The 18,978-nt window shown below is 38.7% G+C and overlaps 2 protein-coding genes and 1 pseudogene across 2 annotated transcripts; 2 read left to right on the top strand and 1 right to left on the bottom strand.

Annotated features, from left to right (window-relative positions):
• Positions 1-336: 336 nt before the first annotated feature.
• LOC110756983 (dimethylnonatriene synthase-like) lies at positions 337-2,605 on the bottom strand. The gene is made up of 2 exons (XM_021958491.2): positions 1,566-2,605; positions 337-1,074 (listed from the first exon to the last, which is right to left on the bottom strand). The coding sequence occupies exons 1-2, from the start codon at positions 2,541-2,543 to the stop codon at positions 433-435; spliced, it is 1,620 nt and encodes a 539-aa protein (XP_021814183.2). The 5' UTR covers positions 2,544-2,605; the 3' UTR covers positions 337-432.
• Positions 2,606-3,874: 1,269 nt separating this feature from the next.
• LOC110757001 (vinorine hydroxylase-like) lies at positions 3,875-14,278 on the top strand (annotated as a pseudogene).
• Positions 14,279-16,050: 1,772 nt separating this feature from the next.
• Positions 16,051-18,377, top strand: LOC110757053 (cytochrome P450 CYP82J17-like). The gene is made up of 2 exons (XM_088245108.1): positions 16,051-17,089; positions 17,599-18,377. The coding sequence occupies exons 1-2, from the start codon at positions 16,166-16,168 to the stop codon at positions 18,226-18,228; spliced, it is 1,554 nt and encodes a 517-aa protein (XP_088101234.1). The 5' UTR covers positions 16,051-16,165; the 3' UTR covers positions 18,229-18,377.
• The last annotated feature ends 601 nt before the right edge of the window (positions 18,378-18,978 follow it).

Consider the following 18,978-nt stretch of genomic DNA (forward strand, 5'->3'; position numbering starts at 1 on the left):
CCTTTTTTTTTTTTTTTTTTGAGTCAATATAATTGTCACAAACTCACCCGTTGGAATCAGTTTTGCAAGGGAGGGAGTACTATTATTACTTCATCAAAACTGATCAAATGGGGTAAGAAAAACAACCCTCGTTGAACATCATGGGTTGGGCATGAAAAACCCCAGTGTTTCTGCAACCTGGAAGTTATTGACTCACAGGGTGAGACTGAAGAAAAAAAATTATGAGGACGAAAGTGAAAACTTTTTTTTTGGACAAATACAAAAGTGAAAACTTGTGTAATAAGAACGACCACTAATCTTGTAACGGTCAAATATTAAAATCACAAAACCCCCGAATAAATACGTAACTAAAACAAATATTTATAGTAGATGATTATAATTCTAACCAAACTCAAAGTTTTACTCAATTACAGAGATTTTCTTTCTCATCTACTAGCAATTGCAGGGCTTTTCATAGAGGTGAATAGGAAGGCGTGGAGATAGCAAAGCCTCCAGCGAATTTGCTTTGGGCAGGGCAAGCCCCAGCCCTTCACGCATGTCCACTGCCTCCTCACCAACCCTGCTCATATCAAAACCCTGAACCAAACGAGCCAGAATTAATTGGACCACTTGCAGCCCCAAAACCATGCCAGGGCACGACCTCCTGCCCGAGCCGAACGGAATATACTCAAAATTATTCTGATCTTTGAATTTCACGTCAGCATGGGTGGTCATGAACCTCTCGGGTTGGAATTCACCTGGGTTGGCCCACATGCGTGGGTCTCGCTGTAGTTTCCAAATGTTGACTAGTACACGAGTGCCCTTGGGCACATGGTAGCCTGCCAAGTGGCAATCCTCCGTGGCTTCACGCAGGCCTGCGAGTGGGCCAGGTGGGTATATGCGTAGGGTTTCTTTGAGAATGGCTTGGAGGTATTTGAGGTTTGGGAGGTCTGATTCTTGAACCCATCTGTCTCTTCCTACGTGGATGTCCAGTTCTTGTTGAGCAGCTTTTAGGGTTTTTGGGTTGTTGAGTAGTAGGGAAAGTGCCCATGTTAGAGTGACAGATGTGCTTTCTGTGCCAGTTAAGATTAGAACCTGCCAAAAGCAATTAAGGAAAACAATTAATATTTGTATAATAATTAAAAGACCCCTTCTTGATAATAATATTATGTGTGGAAGCTATTGGTGAGGCCAATCGGAGGGAGCTGCATGTAAATTTGAGTGGCCTTGGTCGCCTCAAGCTTGCAAATGGCTTCACTATCACGTGACATTCTGATCAGGGGCGGAGCCAAAATTCAATGTCTAGGGGACTATAAGCTGAAATTTTATCATTGTTCCTATTATCTCCTTCTATTTACTATACACATATGCTAAAGGGATGGGGGAAAAAAGAGCGGGCTAGAGCCACTTATGGCCTAGGCCTCCTTCTGTCCTTGATTTAGGTAACACATGAACTGAGTCTAGGATTGAGTTCAAAGATATTAAAATTTGTACACTTTCATTTTATAATTTGAGTAAATTTGTAATTTGATGGCTCGATTCCAAGTAGTGTTTGTTGTTGAATAGCTTTATATTGTTACACTTACCAGTGATGTTGCTTTGATGACATTATCACAGCTATGGCCAAAAATTACATCATCCTCCTCTTGAAAGCTGGACATCATCACATCCATCAAATCACTTTCAACCCTATCGATCTTGCCTTGATGCCTTGATCTCTGGCGATGCTCTTCAAGCCATTTCCCAAGCACACAGTCAAGTTCCTTAAAACACCTTTTCATGGAACCCACATGCCCAAACAAGCTGTCCAGCCACTCAAGCCACGGCATAGCATCTGACCAAACAAAAACTCCAAGCAGATACAAAGCATCCTTTACAGCCTTTTCAAAACGCCAAGCGTCACTGTTTTTCTCATTATATTGCTCAGCTGTGAATCTCTTCCCAGCAATCAGCCTCACGTTTATGTTGAACGTTAAGAACTCAATTAACTCACTCAAATGCACTGGTGTGGGGCCCGAGCCATTCTTCGTGCAAAGTGAGAGCAGATTTTTGACGAACAAGTCAACCTCCGAGGTCCTAACGTGGCTCAGCATTTCGACTCTTTTAGTCGAGAGGAGCTCCAGCGTGGCCAACTTGCGGACATGGCGCCAGTAGGGCCCGTATGGGGCTATTGCAAAAGCAGCATTGTCGTAGCCCAAGTACTTGCCTCCTGCAATGCTTGGTCGTGTGGCGAATACTCTGTCGTTTGTTGTGAGGCATTCTTTGACTGTCTCCCATGCACTGAGGACCAGCACTTGGTGCTGGCCAAGCTTGAGGGAGAAGATTGGTCCATGGTCATCGGCCATGGCTCCCAGGGTTACGGCAACTGGGTCTTTGCCACGTAGCAGAGGGAGGTGACCTATGAAGGGCCATGCTCCAGAGGGTTGGGGGACTAATTTGGTCGTCACGGTCGTGTTTGTGCTGGTGATCTTCTTAGTGTGAGCTATGATTCTCAAGGCAACGTAGAGAAGAAGCAAAGATAAAATTGTTTCAAGAATTTGGATTGGGGAAATTGTAAAATCCATAGTGAGAGAGAGAGAGTGTGTGTGTGTGTTACAAATGGGAATATAATTGCGTGTAGGATCTACTTCATTTTGTATGTGTATTTATAGAGGTTAATTATGTCTTGAGTTGCTTTTCACACAGTAAAAAGATATTTCTCTCTACGGACAAATCACAAGATGATATATAGCAGCTATTTTGATGCATCCATATTGATAAAACATGAAGTCAAGTCTTTTTTTTTGGACGAACATGAAGTCAAGTCAAGGCAGCCATCATCGTTGAAGACAATATTCACAAGAATATGTTCCCTTTTGTAGTCCCCATGCATTGATTGATCAATGTTTTCTATTTTCTATGTCTTTAATTACGGAACTCAGTTTCTTGAGATACACATTGGGTACGTACTGTACTGAGATACACATTGGTTTTCATTCACTGTAGTGTCGGTCGGAGTTTGTACTCTACTTATATGTCGGTAATATTTACTATTTTGATGCATCACTAACAAATAGGGAATCAAAATAATTTAAAGGTTCTTTTGTACTAACAACAGTGCCGTTTTCCTCCTCAGGAAAAGCCTGAGGAGGGTGAAAAACACATCTAACACAGAAAATAACGTTGTACAATCCATTATCGTGATTCTTTTGTCCTAGGATGAAAGATGTTCTACGAAGTTGCCGTTGATTTCGTTGCCAGTTGAAAAATATCAGCCACAAACAGCAATGGAATCTCATTATCTATATAGCTTATTAGTCCATGGGTGGGGACCTTGGTCAATAACGTTTTCCACATATCGCCGGCTTTATTTATGTTCGTTCACATGAATAATAATGTGAAACTTTGTATGCCATTCAAACTTTGCCAACGGGCATTGACTTGTAAACCAATGGTTTTCAAGTTTTTTTTTTTTTTTTTTTTTTGACAAAAACGAAAGTGAAAACTTGTGTAATAAGAATGATTATTAATACAATTTGGCCATTAATTAATCTTGTAACAGTCAAATATTAAAATCACAAACCCCGAATAAATACGTAATTAAAAATAAATATTTAAACTAGATGTAACCTCCAAATAAATGTAAAAATATACATATCAAATTAGAACTAATTTTAATTTAAAATCACAAAATACAAAGTTGGGTGCTAACCGAATTCACCAATTGCAAGCAGGGATCGTATGCGTTGAAGATTATAATTCTAACCAAACTCAAAGTTCATACTCAAAATTTTCAATTCACATGCATTGGAAAGTTCGAAATCAAACATCACCATAAACAAACCATGAATTCATCGGAAGTTCAATTTGATGTACAAAATATTGAGCAAATTGTCACCATAGCCAGCCAGCCCTAATGGATTTTCGTTCTCATCTACTAGCAATTGCAGGGTTTTTATTAGTCTTGGTTCTTTATCTATGGAGGGTGATAATCCAAAGCCACAAAATCAAGGGCACTTTGACCCCAGAACCATCGGGTGCCTTGCCATTTATAGGTCACCTCCATAAACTAGGTGGCCAAGTCCCATTTTTCAGAACCCTAGCAGCCTTGGCGGACAAGTATGGTCCAATATTTACCCTAAGGCTTGGCAAGAACCGTGCACTTGTGGTCAGCAACTATGAGGCAGTCAAAGATTGCTTCACCAAAAACGACAGAGTTTTCGCCACAAGACCAAGGTCAACGCAAGGCAAGTACCTTGGCTACAACTATGCTGCATTTGGGTTCTCACCATATGGCCCATATTGGCGTGACATGAGAAAAATGGTCGTGGTTGAATTGCTCTCTAGCCGTAGGCTGGAGACGTTAAAACATGTCCATTCTTCTGAGGTTGATGCCTTTGTTAAAGGGTTGCATGCCCTTTGCAATAGAGAAGGGCATAATGGTCTTTGTCCGACCAACGTGGCGATCAGTGATTAGATAGAGCACCTAACTTTGAATGTGAGATGACTAGAATGATTGCGGGGAAGAGGTATTTTGATATAGTGGTAGAGAGGGAGGAGAGGGAGAGGAACAAAATATTGGGAAAATTTGTTGAGAATTAAGCTACTTACTGAGCTTAATACAAACTGCAGATGACAATCCTGCAGATTGATATTGAAGAGAATGAAGAAATTGAAGAATCTGGGAACTTCTCTTTTTAGTAATAGCTGTTAGTCTTTCTATCTAACGGCTAGTTTTTAATCAGTTTTGAGAAAATGGCTACAGCTGTTTTCTTTGTCTTTTAGTATGTATTGTGGTAACCAATTATGGTCCAGGTGTAAGAATCGTAGCCTCCTATGGTCTGTATGGCTGGAGATGAGTCCTTGCTCCCTACAAGGAAGGATCTGATTTTTGACAAAAAAGAGGAATATAGTCATGTAATTCCCCTGAGTTTTTTGACAGAAGAAATATACTGAACATTCTCATTCTCTATTCTTATTCTCTCTGAGTTTTCTCTCCTCTGCATACGTTGCTAACAAAAGGGTTTTGTTTGTTCTGATAAATCAATCAAAACCAGAAAGTTTTATACCAAAAATCAACATGGTATCAGAGCTCCTGGTCTGATTTCAGAGAGGGGCGTGAGCTGTGAGAAAGAGGGCTTTCCTGAGAAATTCCCAAAAGGGACAAAGGTTGCTCTTTTAGTGTTTGGTTCACTGAGACTCACTCAAAATGGTGGGTTCAGGTTCTTCAAGTGGAGATTTAAGAACTCCACAGTTTGATGGTGCAAACTATGATTTTTGGTCAGTCAAAATGGAAACTATTCTCATAGCATATGATCTATGGGATGTAGTGGAGGTTGGAGTACTTCCACAACCGATTCTTGAGGAAGAAGAAGGCTCTGGAGATGAAGAGAGTGAAGCTGAGCAAATTCCAGTGGAAGCACCTACCATTTCCAAAGAAGATAAGATCAAAAATGCCAAGGCATTGAGCCTTATTCAAGGAGCACTAACAAATGAGCTCTTTCCTCGCATCAGAAATGAGAAGACTGCAAAAGGAGCTTGGGATGTCTTGAGGAGAGAGTTCAGAGGAGATAAAAAGGTAAGAGCTGTAAAACTTCAAGTTGTTAGAGCAGATTTTGAGTATATGAGAATGACTGATGGTGAAAGCTTAGATAGCTATTTGGCTAGATTTTTTGGAACTGTGAATAATCTGAAATCTCTTGGTGAAGATGTGTCTGAAACAAGAATTGTGCAAAAGCTTTTGATGAGTCTAAGTAGAAAATATAAGTCCATTGTGTCTATTATTGAAGAAACTCGAGACCTTGATGTTCTTAGAGTTGCCAAAAATTGTTGCATTCCTAAAAGGACACAAATTAATGTGCAAACAACCAATTAAAAATACCCGCAAGTGCACGAATCTATCGAAGTATAGATTATGTAAGTACGGGGTCGATCCCACGAAGAACTTGTCGGCTTCCTATAAGTTCTAATTTGAGTACAAAGAGAACACTTAATTAACACACCACAAATGCACAAATGAAAGAGGGAAACTAGAAATGAGTAAAGAAGTGTAAAAGAAATAAAACAACACAAGAAAACTAAAGAAAAACACAAACAGCACTTTTTATCACCCTTTTATCACCTATGAACAGTGCTAAAGCGACCGATCGTGAGGCAGAAGCGACCGGTCGTTTTTGGGCAGAGTCGAAACTCAAATTTTGACGTGAAAAGTGACCGGTCGTCAGGTAAAAGCGACCGGTCGTTTTTGGGCAGATTCGTTTTCTCTGTTTTTCAGTTTCGACCTCTGTCCAGTGTTTTGCCTATAACTTTCCAACCGTACGTCCAAAATTCACGTTCTTTATACGGTTGGATTCAGCACAGAAAATGCAAGAACACAGCGCGGACCAAAAGTCCAAAACAGTTACGAAAATAAACAGAATTCAGTAAACAAGACACACAATGTAACAAACACACAACTCACACACACATTGGGGGGGGGGGGGGGGTTTGGTTTGGTTCAAGTGACCTATTTCTATTGCATGAAAGTAAATGGACTTTGAATTTAAATGAGAATGGCAGAGATGAATTATCAAAATGTGAAAGTACCAAGTAACAAACACTAGGGTTTCGGAATCCACCCTAAACAATTCTACCTATGTTCATGGATACTCAAGTGATGAACTCTAAACTTGTTGATGAAGATGTTCGCAATCAAGACCATGGGTCGTGGCTCAAGACGCATTGATTCTCTCTAATATACGTAAAGTGCATGGTTCGTGCTACAATACTTGTGCCCTCCCCATAACCGAACCTAGGTATGGTTCGTACTTCGATTCAATTACAAGGAGAACCCATTAAGTTCAAAGAGAATATGAACATCACAAGAATCCTAATAGCATGGTGTTTACATTAGGTATTCAAGAAACCAAATCACATGGATGATTCTTACTTCATCCATTTATTGCTTAGGATAACATGAAGATACACATAATCCCAACAATCTCAAGAAGCATGCTTTCAAAGATGGCCAACCAAGGAAAAACACACATCAAGGATAGATTAATTTGGTGAATTGGAATTCATCAACAATATCTAGAAATTCATACACTCAAGCATCAAAACAATAAGGTAATCATGTTTAGGGCTTCAACCTAAGCCCTAGCTATGGAGTTTAGTTCCTCATAATCATTTCAAACACAAATTCGAAATATAACTAGAAAGAGTTTACAGATTTGGAAATGATGAAAGCTTGAAGTCTTCAATGGTGGAAGTCTTCTCTCTTCTTCCTTGCTGCACCTCGTTCTCCTTCCTTAGCTTTTTGCTCCCAATCTGCTCCTCAATTCTGGAATGATGTGGTCCTCTCTCCCGTTGCAAAGCTCCCCCAAATCTGATTGCAATCCCTTTTGACTTCTGCCCCTTCTTTCCAGCTCACTTTTAATATAAAACTTATTCTTTCTCTAAAGCTTTTGCCCATTGTCCCCTTGCAAATGATGAAGCCTTGTTTTAAGGTATAATCCAAGGCTCCAATTGACTCAGGAAATGCCACTCAAATGCAATCCATTGTTACCAAAAGGTGTGGTAACAAGTAGAAATAAAATGCTATTAAGTGGGGTGAAAACTGGGCCAAAACAAACATCCAGAGCCAGCATCAATTGTCCGATCAGTTGGATAGGCTACACTTGCCCAATGGAGCTCAAATTTGGATATGTTGTAGTTAACATCCATTGGAACAAGTCTTATGAAGATCATCACCTCATCCAAGGACCGGAACATGCTAATCCAAGGCCACGAAGTTGACCTACGAAAATGAACAAAAACAGAATTTATATCAAATAATGCACTTTTAGCTCATTTTCATACAAACCAAGGTAAAACCTATTAAAACACAAAAAAGAAGTAAAAAGCTATAAAATGTCAAGAACTAACTCAAAATAGTGGGAGAATAACATGAAAAATCATGTGTAAAAATGAACCGAACAAAGAGGTCATTGCCTCTGTCAAAGTCTATGATAAAAGGGAGGACTTGCATGATGAAAGAGATAAAGTGGCTGGAACTGAGAGAGCTTTCAGTAGCCTCAAGGTTGGAAATAACCAAGTTCATAGCACTCATAAGGGCTCACAGAGTAGACCAAATCAAAAGTGGCAAGGACAAGACAAAAAGGGATCAAATTGGTCTCAAAATAACAATGGCTCAAGCTGGAATAATAATGCTGGAGGAAATTGGAACAATAGTTTCAATTCTCAGAACAAGCAAGGTAGTAGCAGTCAAGGAAGTGTGAAACCACAGTGCCAAGTCTGTCAGAAGTATCATTTTGGTGTGTGCAGGTACAAAGGCAAACCTAGATGTGGAAAATGCAATAGGTTTGGTCATACTGCAAAGGACTGTGAAGGTCATAGTCACAAACAAGTAGCCAACTATGCAAAGGAAGAAGAAGTAACCACAGGAACTATGTTCTATGCTTGTCACTCTGCAAGTTTGCAAGATAAAAGTGTATGGTTTGTGGACAGCGCCTGCAGCAACCACATGACCTCTCAAGAGTCTGTGTTAATAAACATTGATAGGACTGTGACTTGCAAAGTTAAAATGGGCACTGGAGATCTTGTACAAGCAACTGGAAAAGGAACTCTAGTGGTTGAAACTCAGCATGGGAAAAGGTATATACATGAAGTGTTGCTTGTTCCGGGCTTGGATGAGAATCTATTGAGTGTAGGCCAAATGATGGAGCATGGTTACTATGTCTTATTTGGGGGTAACATGGCAGTTATTTTTGATGATGGCAGCCTCAACAATGTTGTAGCAAAAGTGGTCATGGGAGGAAATAGATGTTTCCCTCTCTCACTAGAATCTATGACACCTGCAGCAAGAAAAGCATCAGTGATTGAAGACTCTTGGATTTGGCATAGAAGACTTGGACATTTGAATTTTGTTAGCATGAAAAAGATGCAGCAGATGGAAATGGTGACTGGACTACCTGTGTTAACCGAAATGAAGGATGTGTGTAAAGGTTGTGTTTTAGGAAAACATCACAGAGAGAAGTTTGACAAAGAGGGAGCATGGAGAGCAAGCTGTCCACTGGAATTAGTGCACACAAACTTGTGTGGACCAATGCAAAATGAGTCAATTGGTGGAAATAGGTACTTCATCACATTCATTGATGATTTTTCAAGAATGTGCTGGGTATACTTTCTCAGAAATAAATCTGATACCTTTAATGTGTTCAAGAAATTCAAAGCTTTCGTTGAATTGCAAAGTGGATTTAGTTTGAAAAAGCTAAGGAGTGATAGAGGTGGTGAATATACCTCACATGAGTTCCAAGAATTCTGTGCAAGCATGGGAATGGAGAGTCAACTAACCATTGCCTACTCTCCTCAGCAAAATGGAGTTGCTGAGAGGAGAAATAGAACAATATGTGAAATGGCAAGGTCCATGATGACAGAGAAAGGAATCCCAGTGACTTTTTGGGCAGAAGCTGTAAGTACAGCGGTGTATCTCCAAAATAGATGTTTTACAACATCTGTGTCAAGCAAAACACCATTTGAAGCATTCACAGGTAGAAAACCAGGAATCAAGCATCTGAAAGTTTTCGGTTGCATCTGTTACACTCATGTTCCATCACCCTTGAGGCAGAAATTTGATGGCAAGGCTAGAAAGGGAGTTTTTATGGGATATGGAAGCTGTGAAAAGGGTTACAGGGTGTATGATCTGCAATCTAAGAAGATTGTACTCTCAAGGAGTGTAATTTTCAATGAGGACAAGGTATGGAATTGGAAGAGTGATCAAGAGGAATTTGTTCCAATACCATTCAACCTCAGAGGAAATGAAACAGAAGCTGAATTTGGTGAAGAACAAACTGAAGCAAACCAATTTGATAATGGTGGCAGCTCTCACTCAAACACTATTGTTGATGTTTCAGATGAGAATAACAGTGGAAATAACAGTCAAGCTTCTACACCTAGCTCTACTCCAGTGAAGTTGAGAACTTTGGAAGATATATATGCAAGATGCCACATGTGCATCATAGAACCAGAAAATTATCAAGAAGCAGCAAGTGATATAGCTTGGCAAGAAGCTATGAATGCAGAGTTGGAGATGATTGAAAAGAACAATACTTGGGAACTTGTTGAGAGGCCAGCTAATAAACCTGTTATAGGTGTGAAGTGGGTGTTTAAGACTAAGCTTAACTTGGATGGAACTGTTCAGAAACACAAAGCTAGGCTTGTAGCAAAAGGGTATGCACAGAAACCCGGAATTGACTACAATGAAACCTTTGCACCAGTGGCAAGGTTAGATACAATTCGAACTCTTATTGCACTTGCAGCTCAAAAGGGTTGGAAACTGTTTCAGTTGGATGTTAAGTCAGCATTTCTAAATGGGGTGCTTGATGAAGAAGTATATGTTGAACAGCCTGAAGGTTTCGAAGTTAAGAATGCTGGTCACAAGGTCTACAAGTTAAGAAAAGCCTTATATGGACTTAAACAGGCGCCTAGGGCCTGGTACAGTGAGATTGATGCATATCTCTCCATGTGCAAATTCAAGAGAAGCATAAGTGAAGCCACTCTGTACACAAGGTCCAATAGTGAAGGAGACTTGATCATTGTCTCAATCTATGTTGATGACATTGTCTATACTGGTAGCAGTGAGAGGATGCTTACTGAGTTCAAAAAAGAAATGATGCAAAGATATGAGATGTCGGATCTTGGACTTCTCCATCATTTTTTGGGGATGGGAATACTGCAAACTGATCAAGGAGTATTTATTCATCAAAGCAAGTATGCCAAATCCTTGCTTATGAAGTTCGGGCTTGAAGATTGCAAACCAGTCTCAATTCCTTTGCCTACTGGTGAGAAACTAAAAAATGTGGATGGGAGTGAGTTAGCTGATGAAGGGCTCTACAGAAAAATAGTAGGAAGCCTACTATATTTAACTGCAACTAGACCTGACCTAATGTATGCAGCTAGCTTGCTATCAAGGTTCATGAATGGTCCTACAAAAAAGCACATGGGTGTTGAAAGAAGGGTTCTAAGATATGTGCAAGGGACTCTTAGCTATGGCATTGAATATGTGAGAAATCAGTCAGCAACTCTTGTTGGATTCTGTGATGCAAATTGGGCAGGCAGTGAGGATGATAGTAGAAGCACTTTTGGCTATGCATTTAGCTTTGGAAGTGGAGCATTCTCTTGGGCCTCTGTGAAACAAAACACAGTGGCACTATCAATAGCAGAAGCTGAGTATGTCTCAGCATCTGAAGCAACAACACAGACCATTTGGCTAAGATTTGTTCTTGATGATTTTGGTGAAATGCAATCTGAGGCAACACCTTTGTTCTGTGACAATATGTCAGCAATTTCAATGGCCAAGAACCCAGTTTTTCATCAAAGAACTAGGCACATAAACAGAAGGTACCATTTCATAAGAGAAGCTTTGCAAGAAGGTGTGATCAATATGCAATTCTGCAGAAGTGAAGAACAGCTCGAAGATATTTTTACCAAAGCACTGCCCAAAGACAGATTCAAGTATCTAAGGTCGAAACTTGGAGTTAAGCCAGTAAGCAACTTAGGAGAGGCTGTTGAGAATTAAGCTACTTACTGAGCTTAATACAAACTGCAGATGACAATCCTGCAGATTGATATTGAAGAGAATGAAGAAATTGAAGAATCTGGGAACTTCTCTTTTTAGTAATAGCTGTTAGTCTTTCTATCTAACGGCTAGTTTTTAATCAGTTTTGAGAAAATGACTACAGCTGTTTTCTTTGTCTTTTAGTATGTACTGTGGTAACCAATTATGGTCCAGGTGTAAGAATCGTAGCCTCCTATGGTCTGTATGGCTGGAGATGAGTCCTTGCTCCCTAAAAGGAAGGATCTGATTTTTGACAAAAAAGAGGAATATAGTCATGTAATTCCCCTGAGTTTTTTGACAGAAGAAATATACTGAACATTCTCATTCTCTATTCTTATTCTCTCTAAGTTTTCTCTCCTCTGCATACGTTGCTAACAAAAGGGTTTTGTTTGTTCTGATAAATCAATCAAAACCAGAAAGTTTTATACCAAAAATCAACAAAATTGTGAAGGAGTTTATGGTTGCTGGGAACCCAATTGCTGCTGATGTGATTGGGTTTCCAGATTGGATTGATTTCAAGGGGGAAGTTAAACAGATGAAGCGCATTGTGAAGGAATTAGACTCTTTGAAGGGAAGTTGGTTTGAAGAACATTATGCAAAGAAGGAGACTAACTCAAGTCACAAGCATGACTTCATTGATGTCATGCTTTCTGTGATTGAGGACAATTCCAAGCTTGGCTATACCCGTGAAACTATCATCAAGGCAACATAAATGGTATGTCCTTTTAAGTTCTCTAGTTAAAATGAAAAATAAGAGGGAAAAAAAAAAACTTTTTGTGGCACAAGTTTGCCATGCCCTACAATTTTAACCCCTTTTGCATGTGTGAAGACCCACACGTAACTTGGGTTGAACAAATAGTCGAACATATGGTTTTTTGAATCAAAAAATGATTAAAGAGTCAGAATTGTTTAACTTTTGGTTCGACAGTCACAAAAGTTTATCACTTGTTAAAAGGTGTCATTTGGTCTAATTTCGCTTTAGTGGACCTTATATAATGAAATCGTGCCTCAGGTAGAGTAAATAGATAACCGGAATATGATTGGACAAGGATTTCAATCCTAAATCTAACTAATAAAATCTTGCAGCAGAAGTAAATTAACACAAGGATTTTTGTACCCAATGGTACGAGGAAAAAACCCAACCAGGAAAAACCTCTAGAAATCTACTAAGAATGGACTATTTTACAAGACTCAAGAAGATAAACTCTAAACAAGAATCTATCCAATACTTTTGTCTTGCCTTACTTAATCCTTGCTTGAACTCTCTCAAATCGATGATCCTCACGAACAAGCATGCCCGCACACAGCTTCCAATATGGAATATGAAATATGAAGATGCAAACTAGAATTAAAAAGCTTCACAAAGTTGCTTTATCATTCTAATTTTTCATGAACTCACCTTTACTTCTCTCAGTATAAATCTCTCAAATCAGTTTTTGCATAAGTAAGTAACAAAGGTCTTCAAGCTTTGTTTTATATCAAGAGAAATCATGTTCCCAAAAAGAGTATGAAAAAGTAGAATTGGTTTTAACGTGAAAAAGAGGAAAACAATTTTGCTGATTGATTTCATTATGAATTTCATTCCTAATAAAACTAAATCACAAAAATATAGTTTTCCTAATATGATATGCAAATGCAAATTACCTTGTAGGCATAGTCAACCCTTGATCTGCTCAATCTGGATAAGTCTTATGGCCCAAGTTAATTTGCTTAAAAACTAGACCTAAATCTACACAACGAGGACACAATTACAAGTCTAGGAAATTAAGCCAATTCCTAAGTAAATTCACATTTACATATAAGTTGTAGCAGACCTTTGTAATTCTTTGAATACTACTAGCTCAAACTACCCATAAGAGAGCAAGAAAGCAGGATAATCTTCTAGTACCCTTTAAAACTTGACCCAAGAAAAAGAATGCAAAAGTTCAGCAATGTAAAGAAAAAGAAGTTAACCCAAATTAGGGTCATAGGGTGTGTGTGAATTCTAACATTTGCAAATGGCAACACTCTAAATATTCTAATATTGTTTACCATTTTCAATTTTTTCATGTTGCAGAATCTTATCTTAGCTGGTTCAGAAACCTTATCAATCAGCTTGACATGGGCCCTCTCTTTACTATTAAACAATAGGCCTGTTTTGAAGCATGCCCAAGAAGAGCTATACCTAAAAGTTGGGAGGAACAGATGGGTTGAAGACACTGATATAAAAAACCTAGTTTACCTCCAAGCCATAGTCAAAGAAACACTGCGCCTACCCACCAGGCCCACTCTCAGTTCCTCATGAAGCCATTGCAGATTGCCAAGTTTGTGGCTTTCTCATTCCAAAGGGCACTCAATTTCTTGTGAACTTGTGGAAATTGAATAGAGACCAAAGTGTGTGGGCAGATCCTGAAGTGTTTTGCCCAGATAGATTTCTCACAATACATGTTGACATTGATGCCTCTGGTCAACATTTTGAGTTTATTCCATTTGGGCCTGGTAGAAGGTCTTGTCTAGGTGTCACATTTGGATTGCAAGTCACCCACCTGACACTTGGACGCTTACTTCAAGGGTTTGAATTGGCAACACCTTTGGACATGCATGTGGACTTGACTGAAGAACTAGCCACTACTTTGCCAAAGGCAACTTCACTAGAAATTAACATAACCCCAAGGTTGCCCTTTCAACACTATCAAGGATAGGTTGTGAATTGTATTTTAAGTCCTTAAAATTAATATTTCCAATTCTAAGAAAGATAAATCCTGAAAATTTTTATTGACGAATCCCATTATACAGATCATAGGACAAGGCTAAAGCAATAATCTCGACAGAGATGGGTATTAAATGGTTAATTTCAGTTTAGTATCACGAATTCTTACCCTTAAGGCATGTTGTCCATGCACTCTCAATTTTAACAATAAAATCCTATGTTCGTAAATTTTTTGAAATCTGGCTCTACCGTTAGAAGAATTGTTAAAGAATCTGTTAAGTGATGACGTGGCATATATGGGTACCACTTTTTTTAAACTTAAATTGATTATAATATTGCAAAGGACCCACTAGTATAGTGATTTGAAGTATTTACTCCCTCAGGCAAGGTCCTGGGTTTGATTCCTAGCATCAGTGTAGTGTGTGTGAGTTTAGTATGCTATCACCCCTCTCAATAGGAAAAGTTCTAAATTTTTTTTTTTTTTATTATAATATTAAAAAACATTAAAAAACTAACTAAAATTTAAAAAAAGATTTTTTAAAAAATAAAAAATAAAACCCCTTCAGCCCCAAGAAGCCACCTCTTTCCCCAACCATCAAATCCTAGGCCCCCCACCCGACGCCTCTGCCCGACCACCAAGAACCTCCCAACCACCAAGGCAGAACGTGTCCCCACCGTTAAACAAAGAACCACCAGCAGCACCACTCCTAGTTAGTGGCTGATCAACTATACAACCAGCTGTCACTTAGGAAGAAAAAAACAACAATTTGCTTAAAACTTAAATAAAAAATTAATAAATAAAAAACTAAAACCCTAAACTTCTGCAGCCTCTCTTCTGTTTTCTTCTTTTCATTTTTTGCTTTTCAATGTCTTCTTTCTGCCCAATAACTTACTCTACCCCTTCGATTATATATATATATATATTTTTTATATTAAACTAATTCCCTAAAGTAGTTGTAAGATTGGATTTTGAGGATTTGCAAGAATTGATTATGATATTGGATGAAAAGAGACAGTGAGGTCGTGTTTACATAGGGACGATTCCCTCTGGTTGTAAGATTGGACTTTTCTTCCTCTTGTTACTGAGAGACTTGGTTGGTTCCCTCTGGTTATTCTTATCTCGTCTTGTCGTTTGCTTGATGCGTTTGTTCTGGTTGATGGTTGTATTGTCTTTGTCTTTCAATGAAGTTTCTTGTGGAGCCCTGAAAGAAAGGGAAGTTGCAGGCTTGACGTTGAACTCGTAGAGTTAGTAATTATTGTTGACTATTACTGAGTGTGAAATATTGTTGAGACAATTATTTTTGTTCTTTTTTCCAATGTGATATTTTTACAATAATCTTTTTTGTTTTTTGTTTTTAATCTTTTTCTTATTTCTTAAATTGGTTTTAATGTTTTATTAATATTTTAATCAATTTAAGTTTAAAAAAGTGGGTCTTCTATATGTCACGTCATCACTTAACTAATTCTTTAACAATCCTTCTAACGGCAGAGCTACATTACAAAAAAATTACAAATATAGGGTACTTTATTGTTAAAATTGAGAGTGTAGGGACAAACAGTCCTTAAGAGTGAGAGTTTAGGAAATAAACCCAATATTAAATATATGCCATTTTTCAATGATATGAGTTGAATAATTATAATTGTATCCAAGTACTCAAATCTTGCAAGCAAACGAAAGAATTAACAACATTATCCAACTCAAATTGTTCAACCCACGTGCATTGGAAAGGTCGTAATTGGTGAAAACCAAATATCATTCCCAAAACCTTAGTCAATGAAGAAACATTAACCATTCAAATATATCCTTGAATTTGAGTGGCCCAACATGTCATCTTTCCTTGTCTATGAAACTACAGCTTTTACCCCAACAAACCATAAATTAATTGGAAGTTCACTTTTGTCACCATAGCCAGCCATCCCTCATGGATTTTCTTTCTCATCCGCTAGCAATTGCAGGTCTTTTGGTCTTGGTTCTGTATCTATGGAGGGTGAGGATCCAGAGCCACAAAATCAAGGGCATGTTGGTCCCACAACCATCAGGTGCCTTGCCAATCATAGGCCACCTCCACAAGCTACGTGGCCCACTTTTCAAAACCCTGGCAGCCATGGCTGACAAGTATGGCCCTATCTTCACCATATGGCTTGGCAAACACCCAGCACTTGTGATCAGCAACTATGATGCAGTCAAGCAATGCTTCACCAAAAACGACATAGTTTTTGCAACTAGATCAAGGTCCGCACAAGGCAAGTACCTTGGCTACAACTATGCAGGATTTGGGTTCTCACCATATGGCACATACTGGCGTGACATGAGAAAAATGGTCATGGTTGAGTTGCTCTCTAGCCGCAGGCTTCAGACTTTAAAACATGTCCAAATTTCTGAGGTTGATGCTTTCATTAAAGGGTTGTTTTTGCTCTGCAAAACAGAAGGGCACAATGGTATAAATCCAACCAAGGTGGTGATCAGTGATTGGATTAAGCACCTAACTTTGAATGTAATTACTAGAATGATTGCTGGGAAGAGATATTTTAATAGCTCAGATGAGGGAGACGAGCAAAGGTTTGGGAAAATTGTGAAGGAGTTTATGTATGTGTCAGGAAAACCAGTTGCTTCTGATCTAATTGGGTTTCCAAGTTGGATTGATTTTAAGGGGCAAGTTAAAGCTATGAAGCGTATTATGAAGGAGTTAGATTCTTTCACGGGAAGTTGGATTGAAGAACATTATGCAAAGAAAGAGACTAACTCAAGGGACGAGCATGACTTCATTGATGTCATGATGTCTGTGATTGAGGACAATTCCACGCTTGGCTATACGCGTGAAACGATCATCAAGGCAACATCAATGGTATGTTTATATATATGCCTAATCATATGAAAAAAACCACAATTACTCATGATTTTTAACTTCTGTGGTGGTAAATCTATTAATGTTTCTCATTGTTTTTTCAGTAAAGTTTCATCTCTTTTATTTTCAAGTGATAAATTGATAGCTCAAAACTACTCAAAACAGAGCAAGAAACTAAAACTACTCAAAACAGAGCAAGAAACTATCTTTTACAAGAAAAAGGAATGTAAAAGTTCATCAAAGTAAAGAAAAGCAAGAAACTAACAACACCGATATTGTCCCCAACTTAACCACATACAAAGTCCAGTAGATGTGAGTTTTTATCACAAAAGGCATCGGTGATATTAGTAGTGGAACCATTCATTATATCCTGTATTTTATTTAGTCAAGTTTCCGATGTGAGACTTATATATTCTTCAACATTTTTTTGGGTCAGGGGCTGTATATTTTGCAAATTGCAACACTCTAGATTGTTTGTTGTTCACAATTTTCAACTTTTCATTTTGCAGAATCTTATTCTAGCTGGTTCAGACACCACAGCAATCAACTTGATATGGAGCCTCTCTTTACTGTTAAACAATAGGCATGTTTTGAAGCTTGCCCAAGAAGAGCTAGACCTCAAAGTTGGCAGGGACAGATGGATTGAAGACACTGATATCGAAAACCTACCTTACCTCCAAGCTATTGTCAAAGAAACACTGCGCCTCTACCCACCAGCCCCACTCTCAGTGCCTCATGAAGCAATGCAAGACTGTCAAGTTTGTGGCTTTCACATCCCAAAAGGCACCCTTTTGTTTGTGAATCTGTGGAAATTGCATAGAGACCCAAGTTTGTGGCCTGACCCTGAAGTCTTCTGCCCGGAGAGATTTCTCACAACCCATGTAGGAATTGATGCCTCTGGTCAACATTTTGAGTTCATCCCATTTGGGTCTGGAAGAAGGTCTTGTCCAGGTGCCACATTTGCATTGCAAGTTACCCATTTGACACTTGGACGCTTGCTTCAAGGGTTTGAATTGGCAGCACCTTTGGACATGCCTGTGGACTTGACTGAAGGGCTAGGCATTACCATGCCAAAGGCAACTTCCCTTGAAATTATCTTAACTCCAAGGTTGCCCTTTGAATTCTATGAAGATGTATAGGTAGTGAATTGCATTTGGTACTTTGCTAGTTTATGAGATGAGGAAATAAAGTAATTGTCTTTCCTTCTTTTTTCTTTTTATTAATGAGAGGTAAGTGAGGATTTGAATATTTATACATAAATACATGCATCACTAGTAATTTATGAATATCTATTATTCTTAAGGAACAAAATGCTCCTTATCAATTGATATATGCGTGGAACAATCCAAATTCCATTGGCAATAATGTCAGAAATAATCCAAAATCTGATTGAACATATAAAAGAGATATCCAACAACAACAAGAAGCAAAATAGCCATATAAAAAGATGAAAAGTCACACTAAGGCCATCTCCAGCCATGGGCTATATCTCAAATATAGCCCTAAATTAATACCAAACCCATCTTCAGTCATGGGCTAAATAAAATTTTGGCCACATTTGGCCCTTTAGCCCTCCAACCGGGCCAAATGTAGCCCAGCTTTGGCCTATGCCAAATTCATAGTGAACCCCACCATGTGCTTTTCAATCACCAAATATTAAAGCACTCCCCCACTTGCCTTATTAAAAGCTGGATATCTATATATATATATAAAGCAAAATGCAGAGAATTGTGAAACATTCAAAATACTAGTGTTGAGGCCCAACAAATCCATGGTTGGGCCCGAATAAATTCATAGCCCAAAACGATATATTATTGGAAAAAGACCCAATTTGGAGTACACGAAAGTCTGCCATGCACAAGCCACACCCTGCATGCCATGCCAAATAA

This window comes from Prunus avium, chromosome 8 (assembly GCF_965620075.1).
Source record: "Prunus avium chromosome 8, drPruAviu1.hap1.1, whole genome shotgun sequence".
Taxonomy (NCBI): Eukaryota; Viridiplantae; Streptophyta; class Magnoliopsida; order Rosales; family Rosaceae; genus Prunus; species Prunus avium.